General features: G+C 47.3%; 1 protein-coding gene across 1 annotated transcript; it reads left to right on the top strand.

Annotated features, from left to right (window-relative positions):
• Positions 1-223: 223 nt before the first annotated feature.
• On the top strand, positions 224-16,155 carry LOC135827416 (uncharacterized; the record flags this gene model as incomplete). Its single annotated transcript, XM_065339902.1, is given in 5 exon segments — positions 224-591; positions 9,974-10,073; positions 10,662-10,784; positions 12,034-12,147; positions 15,283-16,155. Coding segments are annotated over 5 exon segments (966 nt in total). The 3' UTR covers positions 15,903-16,155.
• Positions 16,156-16,399: the final 244 nt, after the last annotated feature.

Here is a 16,399-nt window from a genome sequence, read left to right as displayed (position 1 = left end):
GGCTGCCTGGTAGATCCACATGCGCGGTTCAAAGCTAGCAAGGAGTACAAAAGTCATGTAGAGTTGTACAGTAGTGCGAGCTACATTGCAACTGTGCTATCTACACCATGTCGATCTACGATGTACCAGTGGTCAAAGGTTCACACACGAACGCTGCATGCATGCACACTGTGTGGTTCACCCGATCCAGGCCATGCGTCAAAGTTCTGAACATGAATTTTTTAATTTTGTTCATGGAAGGGCAAGTTCTTGTACTTGCTCTTGCCCAGTTTTCAGCTCGGTAGTGTAGACCTCTTGCAGGCTGTGCTGTTCTGGGTGAATGGGTCTGGTATGTTGTGAGTCCGAGGCTGCACCGTGGGCCATGGGTCCAGCTATATTATTCTGCGGAAAAGCCCCGAAACTTCACCTAGCTGTCCGAATAGAATGACATTCCTCGTGCGCAGGAGGGCTACACTCGGACAACATTATTTGCTGCATTGTGCCTATAGTAGTATTGAAACTGCCCAGCGAGCGCAGCAACAGAGCCAGCGCGAGTGTTGATTAGGGAGACAAGCAACACCACTCCGGAAGGCCCACAAGGTCATGATGGAGGTAAGCAAGGAAGGATCGCATCCACGTGCTGATCAGATGTTCAAACACCCTAGTAAAATAAATAAAATAGTAATAATAATAACCATCTAGATATATCTGTACTAGTGCACTGCATACCGGATACTGACGGATGGCTCAGATGAGCACGTCCTTATTTGTCGAAATGACCTGTCATGTCCCGACCCCACCGGTACGAGGTGAATTGCTATTTCTGGACATTGTACATTTCTGGACATTTCGAGTAAAATAATTTTTCGTCGCGTGTAGAGTCAAGTCAATCAGGTTGATGAAGTTTTTCTTGTTGTTGTTGACAGCTGGGCTGTTGTAGTTTCTCCTCGTGTCGGTGCCTTGTTGATAGCCTTTTCTTGGGAGGCATTTCAACGAGTTTTGTGGTACTATGTTGCATGAGAATTTTGAATTTTGAGTAAAATAAGAAGTAATGGACGAATCGTTGGCTTCCCCATGTGCACTCCACTTCAGACGCTGTATAGTCTTGGACCTGTTGGCTGGAAGTGTGAAGAGGCCAACTGCAGTCCACCAATAGAAAAAATAACAAAAATGGTGCAGTATAGGATGCCTATTGACGCTATTACTTTCATGTCCAGAATTCCATACACTGAAATTTAGGCCAAAAAATTGGTCTGCCGAGAACAACCTGCTATAAAGTCTCTAGGATCACAGCATGAGCAATTGTCACATATTTGGAAAGACGAAGGATTAGGCCATACAATAGATACAAAAAGATATGAAAAATGTAAAACACACAGCTAGTGGGCCTCTATTTTATTTTCATGTCCAGAAATTGCTATTCACCTCGTACCCATACATAAAATTCTGTACAATCATAGCATTGTACTACATGTAATATGAAGTATGTACATATATGTAGGTCTTAGGGTGCGTTCTTATAATTCTCTAGCTTCTAAAAAAAAAAAAAAAAAAAAAGTAAATTATCGTATCCGTTCCCGAAGCTTCTAGGAGAAGAAGAAAAGAGAAGACGAAGAAACTGGGATTACTTAAGAACGGGTCTCGAAAAATTCGGAGATAATTTGCACATGTCAAGCAAAATGAAGCGCCAAATGGGCCGCGATTTTGAGTGATGAATGTAGTAATGCACGTGTGCGTATGCGAACAGGGAAATGCGTACACTCATGATGAACACGTGGCTTTTAGTCGTAGTTCGCATGCGCTGATCCCAAACCGCGGGAATCTCCAAGTTTCAATCACCTCTGAAGCTTGGAGAGCTTGGAGAGCTTTGGAGAGCCTCCTAAAAGTCGGAGAGGATATAAGAACAGCTCTCGAACTTTTCGAAGAGTCTCCAACTTTTCCGAGAGGATTTAAGAACGCACCCTTAGTAGTAGTAGTAGTAGTAGCAGCAGCAGCAGCAGCAGCAGCAGCAGCAGCAGCAGCAGCAGCAGCAGTAGTAGTAGTAGTAGTATTTATTATTTTGTTAGGGAAATCCCTACAGACGTTCTCCACTTCATCAAGAGTAAGCTAATGGGATTTCGGTCTTTGACCACTTGGTGGATGGTCTGATCTACTCACCTCCCACCGTTTAGGCGCTACATCTGCGCCTTTGATCCTAGAGGGTGGTGGCGTTCCCACGGCGGATGCGGAAAACTCGGCTTCCGGCCGAGTCTCACGCGAACCGTGAAATTTATTTAATTTACACAAGACTAGTATAGTAGTGCTTGTACTAGTAGTAGAGTACACGTACATGGATACATGGCTGCACTCCCTGCTCCGCAGATCTGCACGACTGGCCTACAGATCCTGTACTTGCAGGCCAGCAGGAAGGATCAAGGAGTTATCGGGCTAACTTTTGAGACCGGTTCCCGGAGAGAATTTTTGAAAATTTACGTGAAATAGAGCGAATTTGGGCATCTCGTGAGGCTCCGTAAAAAGCAGAAAATCATAGTCAAAGAACACAAATAATCTACGTGGAGATAAAAGTGTAATAATAGCTATGAAAAGTATAAATGCCGCAGACATCACCACGCAGCATGACAATTTGTTCAAGGTTTAACCCATTGACTGCTGACCCCGAATATATTCGGGATTCAAAATGACGTCAGGGCGCTGAGCCCGAATATACTCGGGCTGACAGGCTATCCTACTGTACTAAGTTCCGTGTTCCAGCGCATGGCTGGAAGAGACCCCAGAGTCGAGCGGTACATTTCCTGCATTCAGTACGAGAGGTTGCGGGTACGAATCCCGCGTGGATACGTTTTTCTTCTTCTTTTTCGCCCGGTGATTCAACTCACATTGGCGACTTTTTCGTATTTTACGCAATTTGGATGAATTTACGTGTCATATAGCACTTTGTTCCTTTTTCTGGGAACTATATCGAGTTGGTCAGCGTGATGATCATAGCCTTGGTCAACATATCCCAAGAGTTCAACAACCTAGTTGCCTAGACTTTGAAGTTGTGGAGCTGTATATTGGCCCTATTTTTAGCATTTTCTTCAGAGCCTCAGATGAAAGGCCCTGTAGCCCTCAATGGGTTAAGATTGTGTGTTTCCAGAATCGATTTTCAAGCTCCGATCATCAGTGGAAATACGGAACTAAAGTGATCAAGGGAAAAACAAAGGTTAAAAATCCAAGTGTATGATGATTCCCACTTCTCTGTACTGTGTCGTGCCCGTTATGTCCAGCAGTTGAAGGTCCTTGAAGCTGTTTGTATTCGTACGCATAAGCTCGATTTGTGTAAGCAAAAAGAACATGTTGTAGCACTTAGGCTATTTTCGTGAGTTTGCACCCCGTATTCATGAGTTGTTTCTGCACTGTTCATACCCATTTGTCACACTTACTTTTTATCTTAGCCCTCACTTTTTGTAATACTTACGCGTCATGTGTCACACTTCTTTGGTTTTTTAACTTTTGTTTTTCCCTTGATCACTTTAGTTCCGTATTTCCACTGATGATCGGAGCTTGAAAACCTTTTCATAGCTATTATTAAAGGGGAAGTTAAGGCAAAAATTAAAATTTCACCAGTTGTAGTCTTCAGGGTGCTGAGTCGAATGGTCTTGGTCCGAGAAAGCTGAGACGCTCTCTTCCTACTTGAATCCCAATCGAACTCGCGCACTTCCACCGAAACTGGGTGACTGCACCCTACTAGATGGGGACTTGTATGCAAAATGTCACTAAAAGCGCCATTTTGTTCTTATAAAAGCACGGATGACCGCGATTGGCCCATGTTGTAGTCTTTTGGACGCTGAGTCGACTGGTTTTGGTCCGAGCAGCGTTCCTCCTTTATTCCCAATCGAACATGGTTGAACAAGTGGTCACGTGCTCCTGGGTGCCCAAATCACCTGGTCACCACGCCACACAACTTTCACACCAAGGTTCAACTCGAGTGACAAGACTGCACCCAAAAAAGGTCAAACAGGCTAGTAAGTTGTACCCTGCAGGCACGGTGACCAGGTGACTGGTGTACGCAGGAGCACGTGACCGCTTGTTCAACCATGTTCGATTGGGAATAAAGGAGGAACGCTGCATCGCAGCCTTTTCGGACCAAAACCAGTCGACTCAGCGTCCAAAAGACTACAACATATGGGCCAATCGCGGTCATCCGTGCTTTTATAAGAACAAAATTGCGCTTTTAGTGACATTTTGCATACAAATCCCATCTAGTAGGGCGCAGTCACCCAGTTTCGGTGGAAGTGCGCGAGTTCGATTGGGATTCAAGTAGGAAGGGAGCGTCTCAGCTTTCTCGGACCACGACTATTCGACTCAGCACCCCGAAGACAACAACTGGTGAAATTTTAATATTTGCCTTAACTTCCCCTTTAAAGAACACAAACAAAACTTTTTTTCTTATCCAGAAGTCACACAGTACCCGTGATGATAGCATCCTTATTATTATTATTATTATTATTATTTTCTTCACTAGTCTGAGGGAAAGAGACAAGCGGGAAAAGTATGAAGAAAAAATTGACTGTCACCACCAGGACTCGAACCAGGGACCCTCGCTTGTAGCTAGCGATGCTCTAACCACTGAGCTATGGTGTAGTCGTCATCCCAGCATAGACTGTTCAACATTTTCTTCAGACTTCGTAACTCACTTCCTGTGAATCCACACAGGCGGGTGGGACGCAGCCCTCACTGTACCCACACACTTCACGTACACTCTAGCACGCGGGGAGCCCCAAGTCATAAAATCTTCACTAGTCTGAGGGAAAGAGACAAGCGGGAAAAGTCTGAAGAAAAAATTGACTGTCACCACCAGGACCATTATTATTATTATTATATTATTTGAAACTCAGATGTTGAGCCATAAATAAATGTAGAAAGGAAAAGGACATATGGATACTAGTTAAAGGGGAAGTTAAGGCAAAAATCAAAATTTCACCAGTTGTAGTCTTCGGGTGCTGAGTCGAATAGTCGTGGTCCGAGGAAGCTAAGACGCTCCCTTCCTACTTTAATCCCAATCGAACTCGCGCACTTCCACCGAAACTGGGTGACTGCGCCCTACTAGATGGGGATTTGTATGCAAAATGTCACTAAAAGCGCCATTTCGTTCCTATAAAAGCACGGATGACCGCGATTGGCCCATATGTTGTAGTCTTTTGGCCGCTGAGTCGACTGGTTTTGGTCCGAAAAGGCTGCGATGCAGCGTTCCTCCTTTATTCAATCGAACATGGTTGAACAAGCAGTCACGTGCTCCTGCGTACACCAGTCACCTGGTCACCGTGCCACGTGCCCCGTGTGCTCCATGCCTGACACACACGATGATTCTGTTGTTGTTTTTTTTGTTATTGTTTTTTTGAATTCTTTATTCTCATGATGGCACCATCGCCAATAAGTTTCAAATCTTTATTCTCACGATAGCCAGTGGCCAATAAGAGGTAATAGTGTAATAAAGGAGAAAGAGTGAGGAAGAATTGGGTGGGCAGAGCCTAGGGGTTAATGACTACTTAAGTGTACGGGCAGGGGTGGTCGCTAAACGAGCATACAGAGTTGTGCATTAGCAGGGATATCTGGGATTTGAAGAGCGTACGAGAAGGGATTTCGCGAAGCTGGGTGGGCGAGCAATTAAAGCAATGAAGGGTTGTACAGGGGCCCGAGAATGGAGACAGCGATCAGTCCGCGGAGTTGGCAAGTGCCAAGTACGAGAGCGACGTAAATTATACGAAGGTTGCACGGTGCTAGCAGTATGCAGCGAGAGTGTATGTGGTGGGGCATAATTGTGGCGCAGAGAATGCGCGAAGAGTATATGTTTAACTTTAAAGCGTGAAAATAATGTTGGCCATTTGATGCGATGCAAAAGGTGGGAGTGTTCTGAGTGTGTGTAATGGGGAAGGTGGAGACATATTCTGGCGGCTTTCCGCTGGAGTCGTTCTAGCCTGTCAAGGGAAGTGTGTGACAACGTTGTGAGAGCATTGCTCGCATATGAGAATATAGGTAGTATGTATGTCTGATAGATGTGAGATAAAGAATCACTGGTGAGTGTAGACCTTAGTCTAAAAAAATATTGAAAGACTTGAGTGTTTTTTTGACTATGTATTCAACATGCTCCGTCCAACGGAGGTCATGCTGAAAGATTATTCCGAGGTGTTTGTTTTTTTTGTGCTACGTTGTTGTTGTTTCAAATCTTTATTCTCACGATAGCCAGTGGCCAATAAGAGATAATAGTATAAGAAAGGAGAAAGAGTGAGGAAGAATTGGGTGAGCAGGGCCTAGGGGTTAATGACTACTTAAGTGTACGGGCAGGGGTGGTCGCTACACGAGCATACAGAGTTGTGCAACAGCAGGGATATCTGGGATTTGAAGGGAGTACGAGAAGGGATTTCGCGAAGCTGGGTGGGCAGGCAATTAAAGTAATGAAGGGCCTTGTACAGGGGAGAATGGAGACAGCGGTCAGTCCGCGGAGTTGGCAAGTGCCAAGTACGAGAGCGACGTAAATTATACGAAGGTTGCACGGTGCTAGCAGTATGCAGCGAGAGTATATGTGGTGGGGCATAATTGTGGCGCAGAGAATGCGCGAAGAGTATATGTTTAACTTTAAAGCGTGAAAATAATGTTGGCCATTTGATGCGATGCAAAAGGTGGGAGTGTTCTAAGTGTGTGTAAAGGGGAAGGTGGAGACATATTCTGGCGGCTTTCCGCTGGAGTCGTTCTAGCCTGTCAAGGCAAGTGTGGGACAACGGTGTGAGAGCATTGCTCGCATATGAGAATATAGGTAGTATGTATGTCTGATAGATGTGAGATAAAGAATCACTGGTGAGTGTAGACCTTAGTCTAAAAAAATATTGAAAGACTTGAGTGTTTTTTTGACTATGTATTCAACATGCTCCGTCCAACGGAGGTCATGCTGAAAGATTATTCCGAGGTGTTTGTGTTTTTGTGCTACGTTGTTGTTGTTTCAAATCTTTATTCTCACGATAGCCAGTGGCCAATAAGAGATAATAGTGTAAGAAAGGAGAAAGAGTGAGGAAGAATTGGGTGGGCAGGGCCTAGGGGTTAATGACTACTTAAGTGTACGGGCAGGGGTGGTCGCCACACGAGCATACAGAGTTGCGTACTTTAAAAGTGTAAGGGCAGGGGTGGTCGCTACACGAGCATACAGAGTTGTGCAACAGCAGGGATATCTGGGATTTGAAGGGAGTACGAGAAGGGATTTCGCGAAGCTGGGTGGGCAGGCAATTAAAGTAATGAAGGGCCTTGTACAGGGGAGAATGGAGACAGCGGTCAGTCCGCGGAGTTGGCAAGTGCCAAGTACGAGAGCGACGTAAATTATACGAAGGTTGCACGTTGCTAGCAGTATGCAGCGAGAGTATATGTGGTGGGGCATAATTGTGGCGCAGAGAATGCGCGAAGAGTATATGTTTAACTTTAAAGCGTGAAAATAATGTTGGCCATTTGATGCGATGCAAAAGGTGGGAGTGTTCTAAGTGTGTGTAAAGGGGAAGGTGGAGACATATTCTGGCGGCTTTCCGCTGGAGTCGTTCTAGCCTGTCAAGGGAAGTGTGGGACAACGGTGTGAGAGCATTGCTCGCATATGAGAATATAGGTAGTATGTATGTCTGATAGATGTGAGATAAAGAATCACTGGTGAGTGTAGACCTTAGTCTAAAAAGAATATTGAAAGACTTGAGTGATTTTTTGACTATGTATTCAACATGCTCCGTCCAACGGAGGTCATGCTGAAAGATTATTCCGAGGTGTTTGTTGTTGTTGTTTGAATTTGAATTCTTTATTCTCACGATGGCACCATCGCCAATAAGAGATAAATTGAGTTGTTGTTGTTGTTGTTTCAAATCTTTATTCTCACGATAGCCAGTGGCCAATAAGAGATAATAGTGTAAGAAAGGAGAAAGAGTGAGGAAGAATTGGGTGGGCAGGGCCTAGGGGTTAGTGACTACTTAAGTGTACGGGCAGGGGTGGTCGCCACACGAGCATACAGAGTTGCGTACTTAAGTGTACGGGCAGGGGTGGTCGCTACACGAGCATACAGAGTTGTGCAACAGCAGGGATATCTGGGATTTGAAGGGAGTACGAGAAGGGATTTCGCGAAGCTGGGTGGGCAGGCAATTAAAGTAATGAAGGGCCTTGTACAGGGGAGAATGGAGACAGCGGTCAGTCCGCGGAGTTGGCAAGTGCCAAGTACGAGAGCGACGTAAATTATACGAAGGTTGCACGTTGCTAGCAGTATGCAGCGAGAGTATATGTGGTGGGGCATAATTGTGGCGCAGAGAATGCGCGAAGAGTATATGTTTAACTTTAAAGCGTGAAAATAATGTTGGCCATTTGATGCGATGCAAAAGGTGGGAGTGTTCTAAGTGTGTGTAAAGGGGAAGGTGGAGACATATTCTGGCGGCTTTCCGCTGGAGTCGTTCTAGCCTGTCAAGGGAAGTGTGGGACAACGGTGTGAGAGCATTGCTCGCATATGAGAATATAGGTAGTATGTATGTCTGATAGATGTGAGATAAAGAATCACTGGTGAGTGTAGACCTTAGTCTAAAAAGAATATTGAAAGACTTGAGTGATTTTTTGACTATGTATTCATCATGCTCCGTCCAACGGAGGTCATGCTGAAAGATTATTCCGAGGTGTTTGTGTTTTTGTGCTACGGTAAGCGGACTATTCCTGAGGGTGATCTGGGGTAGCTGTTCAGGGGGGCGGTTATTGTGGTAGAACGGGAGGATGACTGTTTTCTTTGTGTTAACCAGCAGGTGCCATTTTTGAAGCCACTCTCCAGCTGCTGTGACACTCTGTTGTAGGTTTCGGGTGCAGTCTTGAAGAGTTCTCGCTATGGAAATCAGAGCGGTGTCATCTGCAAACTGGCTACAGGTGGTGCTGGGATTCTCACATGCGTGTGGAAGGTCTATGGTGTAGACGAGGAATAGAAGCGGCCCAAGAACAGATCCCTGAGGGACGCCGGCAGGGATCTCGAGGAAAGGCGATAGGTCGCCATCCACCTGGACCCTTTGCCGACGCCCCAACACATGCGTGTGGAAGGTCTATGGTGTAGACGAGGAATAGAAGCGGCCCAAGAACAGATCCCTGAGGGACGCCGGCAGGGATCTCGAGGAAAGGCGATAGGTCGCCATCCACCTGGACCCTTTGCCGACGCCCCAACAGGTACCGTCGAAACCACTCCAGGGCGTTGCAATGGACACCATAGTGGGAGAGTTTTGCTAGAAGGCCTGCATGCCACACACGATCGAAGGCCTTGCTTAAATCGAAAAAGCAGGCATTGACGTGTTTCCCGTCGTCTCTCGCAGTGGAGAGGGTATGGACGAGACGGGCGAGCTGCTGCTCAGTGCCGTCTTTCTCGCGGAATCCGGACTGCTGGTTGGGCAGGTGGGGTGTGATGTGCTTGTAGAGGAGTTGATGTGCAATTTTTTCTTGGATTTTTGATGTAGTGCTCAAGAGAGAGATGGGTCTATAATTTGTTGGTTGGGTTGGGTCACCCGGCTTGGGTACTGGAGTAATGGTGGCATCTTTCCACTCCTGTGGGATTTCTCCGGTTTGGAACGATTGATTAAAGAGGGACGATAACGACGGTGCAAGTTCCTTAGCCACTTCTTTGAGTAGGCGGTTTGGAATAGAGTCAAACCCGGGGCTTTTGTTGGTATCAACTCCGCGGAGGAGTTTTTCTACCTCAGCTTGGGAAGTCGAGATTTCTTGAAGGGGACTGAGGATGTCAGGGGTGGTGTTGATGGCTGGAGTTTGCTCATGCGCATTGGCCACGGACAGCTTGCTCTGTGAAATGAAGAATTCGTTGAGGGCAGCGGCTTTTTGTGCTGGTGTCGTGTTGTTGTTGTTTTTTTTGAATTCTTTATTCTCACGATGGCACCATCGCCAATAAGAGATAAATTTATGAGAAGGTGAGATTGTGGGTTAAACAGTTTGTTGTTGTTATTGTTGTTGCCTGCAGTGGTATCGTCGTCGAGCTCTGCTCCAAAAGAGTACAGTGTTCTTCTGCACCTTCATGATGTCTTGGTTTGCGCCGGCGACGGCTGCAAATACGTCAGCTTGTAAGTGTGTGTGTGTGTGTGTGTGTGCGCGCGCGTGCGCGTATATACGTGTGTGCGGGTAACTCTACTGTAATTATTGACTCATCTTTCGAAGATTCCTTATGAATCTCTGTCCCCTTCTCCTGGCGAGAACCGCTTGACCAGTGTTGGCAGCAAGCAACTACAGTGTGTGTGTGTGTGTGTGTGTGTGTGTGTGTGTGTGTGTGTGTGTGTGTGTGTGTGTGTGTGTGTGTGTGTGTGTGTGTGTGTGCATGCGTTTGTGCATGCGTTTGTGTGTGTGCGTGTATGTGTTCGTGTCCGTGTGGGTGTGTTTGAATATTTGTGATGGAGGAAGGGGTTAGGCAGGTAGTGGTGTTGGTATTGAGTGTAATCAATGATGGTTTATGCACCTTTTCACTTTTTACAATGTGTTTGATCATTTTTGCTTTCTCTCTCTCTCTCTCTCTCTCTCTCTCTCTCTCTCTCGCTCTCTCTCTCTCTCTCTCTCTCTCTCTCTCTCGCTCTCTCTCTCTCTCTCTCTCTCTCTCTCTCTCTCTCTCTCTCTCTCTCTCTCTCTCTCTCTCTCTCTCTCTCTCTCTCTCTCTGCAGTCAGTGATTCGTGTAAGAGCTCTCCATGTTACAACTTGCACGCTCAATGTCTGAAATCTCCTGATGGGTACCGCTGTATCTGCGGAGTGGGATTCGAATTCGATGCCGATGGTATATGCCAAGGTATGCTGACGATGATTGTGTGTGTGTGTGTGTGTGTGTGCATGTGTGTGAGCATGTGTGTGTGCATGTGTATGTGTGTGTGTCTGTGTCTGTGTGTATGCGTGTTTAGGTATGTGTGGGGGAGGGTGGTCGTCAGTGTGCGTTAGTGTGTGGGTTCTAAGATATAGAACCATGCGTGCGTATCTTGGTTGCGCTCATCTTCCCATTCTTATGCTATTCTATAACTTAGAACCTTACAAGTTGGAAGGCTGTTGGAGTGCGCATCCAAGATGTGCTAGAGCTGTTAGCCAGTTAGTTGTAGAACGTCAGTACCGTCGGTCAGTGTCGTGCAATGTTATCGCATGAGCTGATTGTTTAGTAACTGGTGGTGTTAGTGGACATTATAGCGTAGCTTGTAGTTCCTTGGTCCATTTTTCTTTCTGAAGTTGATTGTTCCAACTAGGAATACACGCTTCTTGCCGAACTTGACACTTGACTGACTCACGACTGCCATCTGGAGCACACGAGGAGCACGTCGCACCTTCCACTCGGCAAACCTGCAAGAAAGCACCACTCCCTGCTCAATACACGGTGTTTCGGGGCATTCACCCCTCATCATTTGAGCTTGAGTAGGCTGAGGAAGATTGTGCCTGAAAAGCACCACTTATATACTGCTCTCCAGGCCAAACCATCACCAGGGATACAAACTTGCAGAGACGCTTTTTTTCCAGAGCGACAAACACCCCGTGAAGCTCAAGGTAGCAGCATGAGTCAGAGTCGCTCATGGAGTTGTGATAAACAGACATTGAGAGCCAGTATAGCTATTCGCCACGCTGTCACCTCCAACAACTAGTCGCACGTCCGCGTGAGGGACAACAATACGAACTTAGAAGTTGCGACTTCGGCGGTAATAGTCATGAAGTTGATTGTTCCAACTAGGAACACACGTTGCGAATAGCTATACTGGCTCTCAACGTCTGTTTATCACAACTCCATGAGCGACTCTGACTCATGCTGCTACCTGGAGCTTCACGAGGTGTTTGTCGCGCTGGAAACAAAGCGTCTCTGTAAGTTTGTATCCCTGGTGATGGTATTTTACTACTCCCTGGTTTTCACTCTCTCCCTTTCTCTCTCCTCTCTCTCTCTCTCTCTCTCTCTCTCTCTCTCTCTCTCTCTCTCTCTCTCTCTCTCTCTCTCTCTCTCTCTCTCTCTCTTTCTCTCTCTCTCTTTCTCTCTCTCTCTTTCTCTCTTTGTTGTTGTTCCTGTGTAGACACTAGTATCGTGGAGATGAGCACGATTGTGTTGTCATGCGTCGGCGGCACAGTGCTGTTGGCCGTGGTCGTGTTCGTCGTCAAGCTAGTCCTGCTGCGCCGGTCACTCCAAGGTGAGACGGCCGCTTGTGTAGCCAGCTGGCCAGAATGCAATGCTTACCAGGTGCCGTCGAGCGCCGAAGAACGACCAGGCTAGCATATCACCAAGCACAGCATACCAATGTATGATATGGAGGCAACAGTGCATAAACAAGGGACTTAGGGTATGCAACTGTGGTTATGGGCCAGTGCGCGGCGCGCTGCCTTCATTCCGTAACTTGCCTCCATCACGCTCTGAAAGCATGCACTCAGTCTCAAACCCACAATTTCTCGTACGAGCCCATCCGTTTTGCTCCATTCGTTCAAATACCTACACAATCTCTAAGTTTTGGCGCATAAACTCCAGTTCCGTACGAAAGTTCATTTCAAACCAGAGGGAAAGTGCGGTGTTTGATTTTCCGCAGTGCGCGGACTGCGGCTGGATGATGTAATGAAGGCAGCGCGCCGCGCATCTGGCCCATAGAAAAGAGATCACAGTTGCATACTCTTGTTTATGAACTCTCGGTGGAGGGTACTGTAAACTGGGAAACTTTCGCGAGCGGATAATTTTCGCGAGTTTCGCGATCACCGCCAAAACGCGATTCAGAATCGCTGCGAACTGAAGAATTTGAACGGAAGTACATGTACCGCAAAGTCCGGAGCAAACGCCCACTTCGCTGCAAACGCCCACCCCAGCTCGATTGTACTATTTTCGCAATGCAGGGCACAGGTGCGTCGTCCTGAGGACAAGAATGGTGTACAGAAAGTTCGACTTCGTACGAGTAGACATGAAAGCCTATGAACTGTCTATGGCAAAGACTAAAACAAAAGAACTTTCGCTATAGCTCAACATCAAATTCCCGCGGACAAAAAATGCACTAACCTCGCCAAGAAGGGACCAACTGCATTCAATCCTTTCGCAGTCATTCTTGGAAGCGATTGTTTTTTCGCCATGCCAAGACGCCACAAGTTCGACGTGGAGTTTAAATGCAGTGCTGTAGAATGGCACCGCCTGCACGGCGAAAATGCTATCTCACGTTGCAAGAAGACAAAATCTCTTCCAGATTGCATAGCCGAAAGAGCATTACAATCGCTCTCGTTTTCGGGTTGCCGAGGGAATTCTACAAATTTGTCCCTGGACATATAGGCTCTGTGCAGCTCCGACCGGTGGTAACTGCGAACTTCACAGACAAAGGCAAGGCAAAGTTTATTCATGGTGACTGAAGAGAAGCAAGAAAGTTATCCATGAACGTTTACAGATCAAAAGTAACTTGCTTTGACCCCGCTCGAGTGGATTGCGACACTTTCAGTTGAGCCGTACGCCCAACAGTGCAGTCTCTATCGATCTATGACTATGAGCTACCAAACTCTAGCCTATATCTACTCGGCTCTAGCTTTGTGCCATAGTTTACCGTAGCAGTGGTCAGTTTTCGCTACGGTGTGAAGTGAACTTTCAAGTCCGTCCCGTAACATACCCCTAGGGTCAGGCCAAAAGTTCAAGTCTCAGCGCGTACAGGCAACCAGATCTTGCAAAAATGGGGTGGGCGTTTGCTCCGGACTTTACAGTACTACTACCACCTGAAAAGACCAAATCGCTAAAATTTCCCCTCGTTAACAGGGGCGGGGGGGGGGGGGTGTTTTTAACGCTAAAGTTGCATGCCGCAAAAGTTTCCCGGTCTACAGTATACACACGACTTGCTCAGCAGTAAACACACGTAGATGGGCAAAAAGTTGATCCGGCCATTGCCTGACCAACCGGACCGGTTCCACCATGCCTCCTGCGTAACCGCCATGAGTGTCCAGCTCCAGCTATAGGGTGTGATGCGGCAGACCCTCGCATCACGTGACAAGCCCGTACACATCATAGCCCCTAGGCGCTGCTGCATCGAGTACAGTAACTCAACGGTACTTTACAGTGCTACTGTGAAACCCTGGTGGTAAGGTGTACCTTGGTGGGCAGCAGGAGAGAGTGTGCGCAGTACAGGAGCTACTTCTCAAGTTCTCATCCCATCGGACCTCACTATGGTTAACACACCCGTGCTCCAGGCAATGTCCGTACTTTGCAAATGTACTGTAAAAGCCATAATTATATACACGAAATGCTAAATCTAACGAGGTGAAATCTGAACTTGGAAGTTGCGACTTCGGCGGTAATAGTCATGAAGTTGATTGTTCCAACTAGGAACACACGCTTCTTGCCGAACTTGACACTTGACTGACTCACGACTGCCATCCGGAGCACACGAGGAGCATGTCGCACCTTCCTCTCGGCGCAATCTTCCTCAGCCTACTGAAGCTCGACTGATGAGGGGTGAATTCCCCGAAACACTGTGCATTGAGCAGGGAGTGGTGCTTTCTTGCAGGTTTGCCGAGTGGAAGGTGCGACGTGCTCCTCGTGTGCTCCGGATGGCAGTCGTGAGTCAGTCAAGTGTCAAGTTCGGCAAGAAGCGTGTGTTCCTAGTTGGAACAATCAACTTCATGAGGAGAAATCTGTTGTTAAAATGAAAATCGCTATACAGAAATCAACACTTATTGTTGCTATTGAGCGTTGAGAATGAGTGAGAATCGTTACCTTTGGTACACGTACACCAGTCAATTTTAGGAAACCGTTGTAATTATATAACGGAAAGGTGGTTCTTGACCAGGGAGTTGTACGACTCCTTGTTCTTGACCTGCCCAGTACGCGAACCCGTCGAATTTTATTTTATTTTATTTTTTATAATTATAATGCGCCTCGTTAGAATAACGGCTTTTGCAGTACGTCAGATCTGAGTACGTACTAAGTGAGTTCCACTTTAAAACATATGATCCATCTCCTCTGCTTCACTTGCTGGCAATGGTGGTGTTGTACTTGCTACTCTCTAGGTATGTAACCCTATCCGCCTGTGTGTGTTCCTGTGTTTGTGCTCTCTCTTTCCTCTCTCTCTTTCTCTCTCTCTCGGTCTCTCTCTCTCTCTCGGTCTCTCTCTCTCTCGGTCTCTCTCTCTCTCTCTCTCTCTCTCTCTCTCTCTCTCTCTCGGTCTCTCTCTCTCTCTCTCTCTCTCTCTCACACACTCACTCATTCACTCACTGTGTGTATGTGTGCACTTGCCTGCCTCTCTCTCTCTCTCTCTCTCTCTGTGCTCTGCGCCGTGACCCTGCGCCGTGACCCTGCCGTAACGCGTGCACAGCTAAAGCTGAAGCGGCCGCACGCAACGCAGCCACACGCGAACTCCCACTCCGGCCCACCGAGCGTGACTCCTTCGAGCATGATCGCCTGACCAGCACCTCGACCGACCTCAGCTACACGAGCAGCTCCGTCAACTACTACCCCAAGTATGACATGTACAACCAGGGTATAGGCGTCGCCGAGGACGTCTTCTGCTTCAAGGAGTGCGATCTGGTCCATCCCGACATGCACATCTACAACGAAGCAATGCCGTACCAGAGTAGCCTGGGTGTCTGGCCGGCGAGTACGACTACGACTGTGCCCACCCCGCCGCCGCTCCGCCGCCTGAAGAGCCTGCCTCGCAAGAACAACCCGCCGAAGATGATGTCGCAAACCAGCGTGCTGATGTCCCAATCCTGCACGATGATGCTACCACACTGCACGACGATGCCACAGCCCAACGACTACTTCATCGGCGACGTGCCATTTGAAGAGTACGAAACTGCAAACGACAATGTATACCAACTGGAGAACAAACCCAGCGACAAAGTCCTGATTCCGAATTCCTTCCCGCAACGGTACCAGCACCAGAAGTTGATGAGCGAGTTTGTTCTCAAGAAGAAAAAGTCAACCGATGTCTGATCTACGTCTGCATGACACCAGTAGGCGACCAGCTAGTATAACCAACCAATCCCCATCGTACCTACCTCTCATTACTCGGCTCGGGCTGGAGACAGTCTTTCGTTTCATGTTCGAGCTGGGTACCCCAGTATGATGATTATGTAAATAGAGAAGAACGAAAAAACAATCAAGATTCTTAATACACAGGTCATGTGACCTGCTTCATGCATACAACATACAATGCAGGGAGTAAGTAGCGAAATACCGGTATTTTACCACTCCCTGATGCAAGGCGTTTGTGTCGTGTGCTTAAAGTGGGTTTGCCGATGGGGGGGGGGGGGGGAGGGAGGGACTTGAATTATTTCCATGTGCTGTCCACCACCCGCCAGGGAAAATTCGTACTCCTAGCGTACAGCGGAGTCGCACGCCGAAGAACGTGGAGCCCGAAATGCTAAGAACGCCACAGTCGAAAGCTAATAAGAATGGAGGCGTTATAGTTTTCTCTGTCCCCCATGAAT

This window comes from Sycon ciliatum, chromosome 11, assembly GCF_964019385.1.
Source record: "Sycon ciliatum chromosome 11, ocSycCili1.1, whole genome shotgun sequence".
In the NCBI taxonomy this organism is placed as follows: domain Eukaryota; kingdom Metazoa; phylum Porifera; class Calcarea; order Leucosolenida; family Sycettidae; genus Sycon; species Sycon ciliatum.
This window is presented reverse-complemented; position numbering and strand designations above follow the sequence as displayed.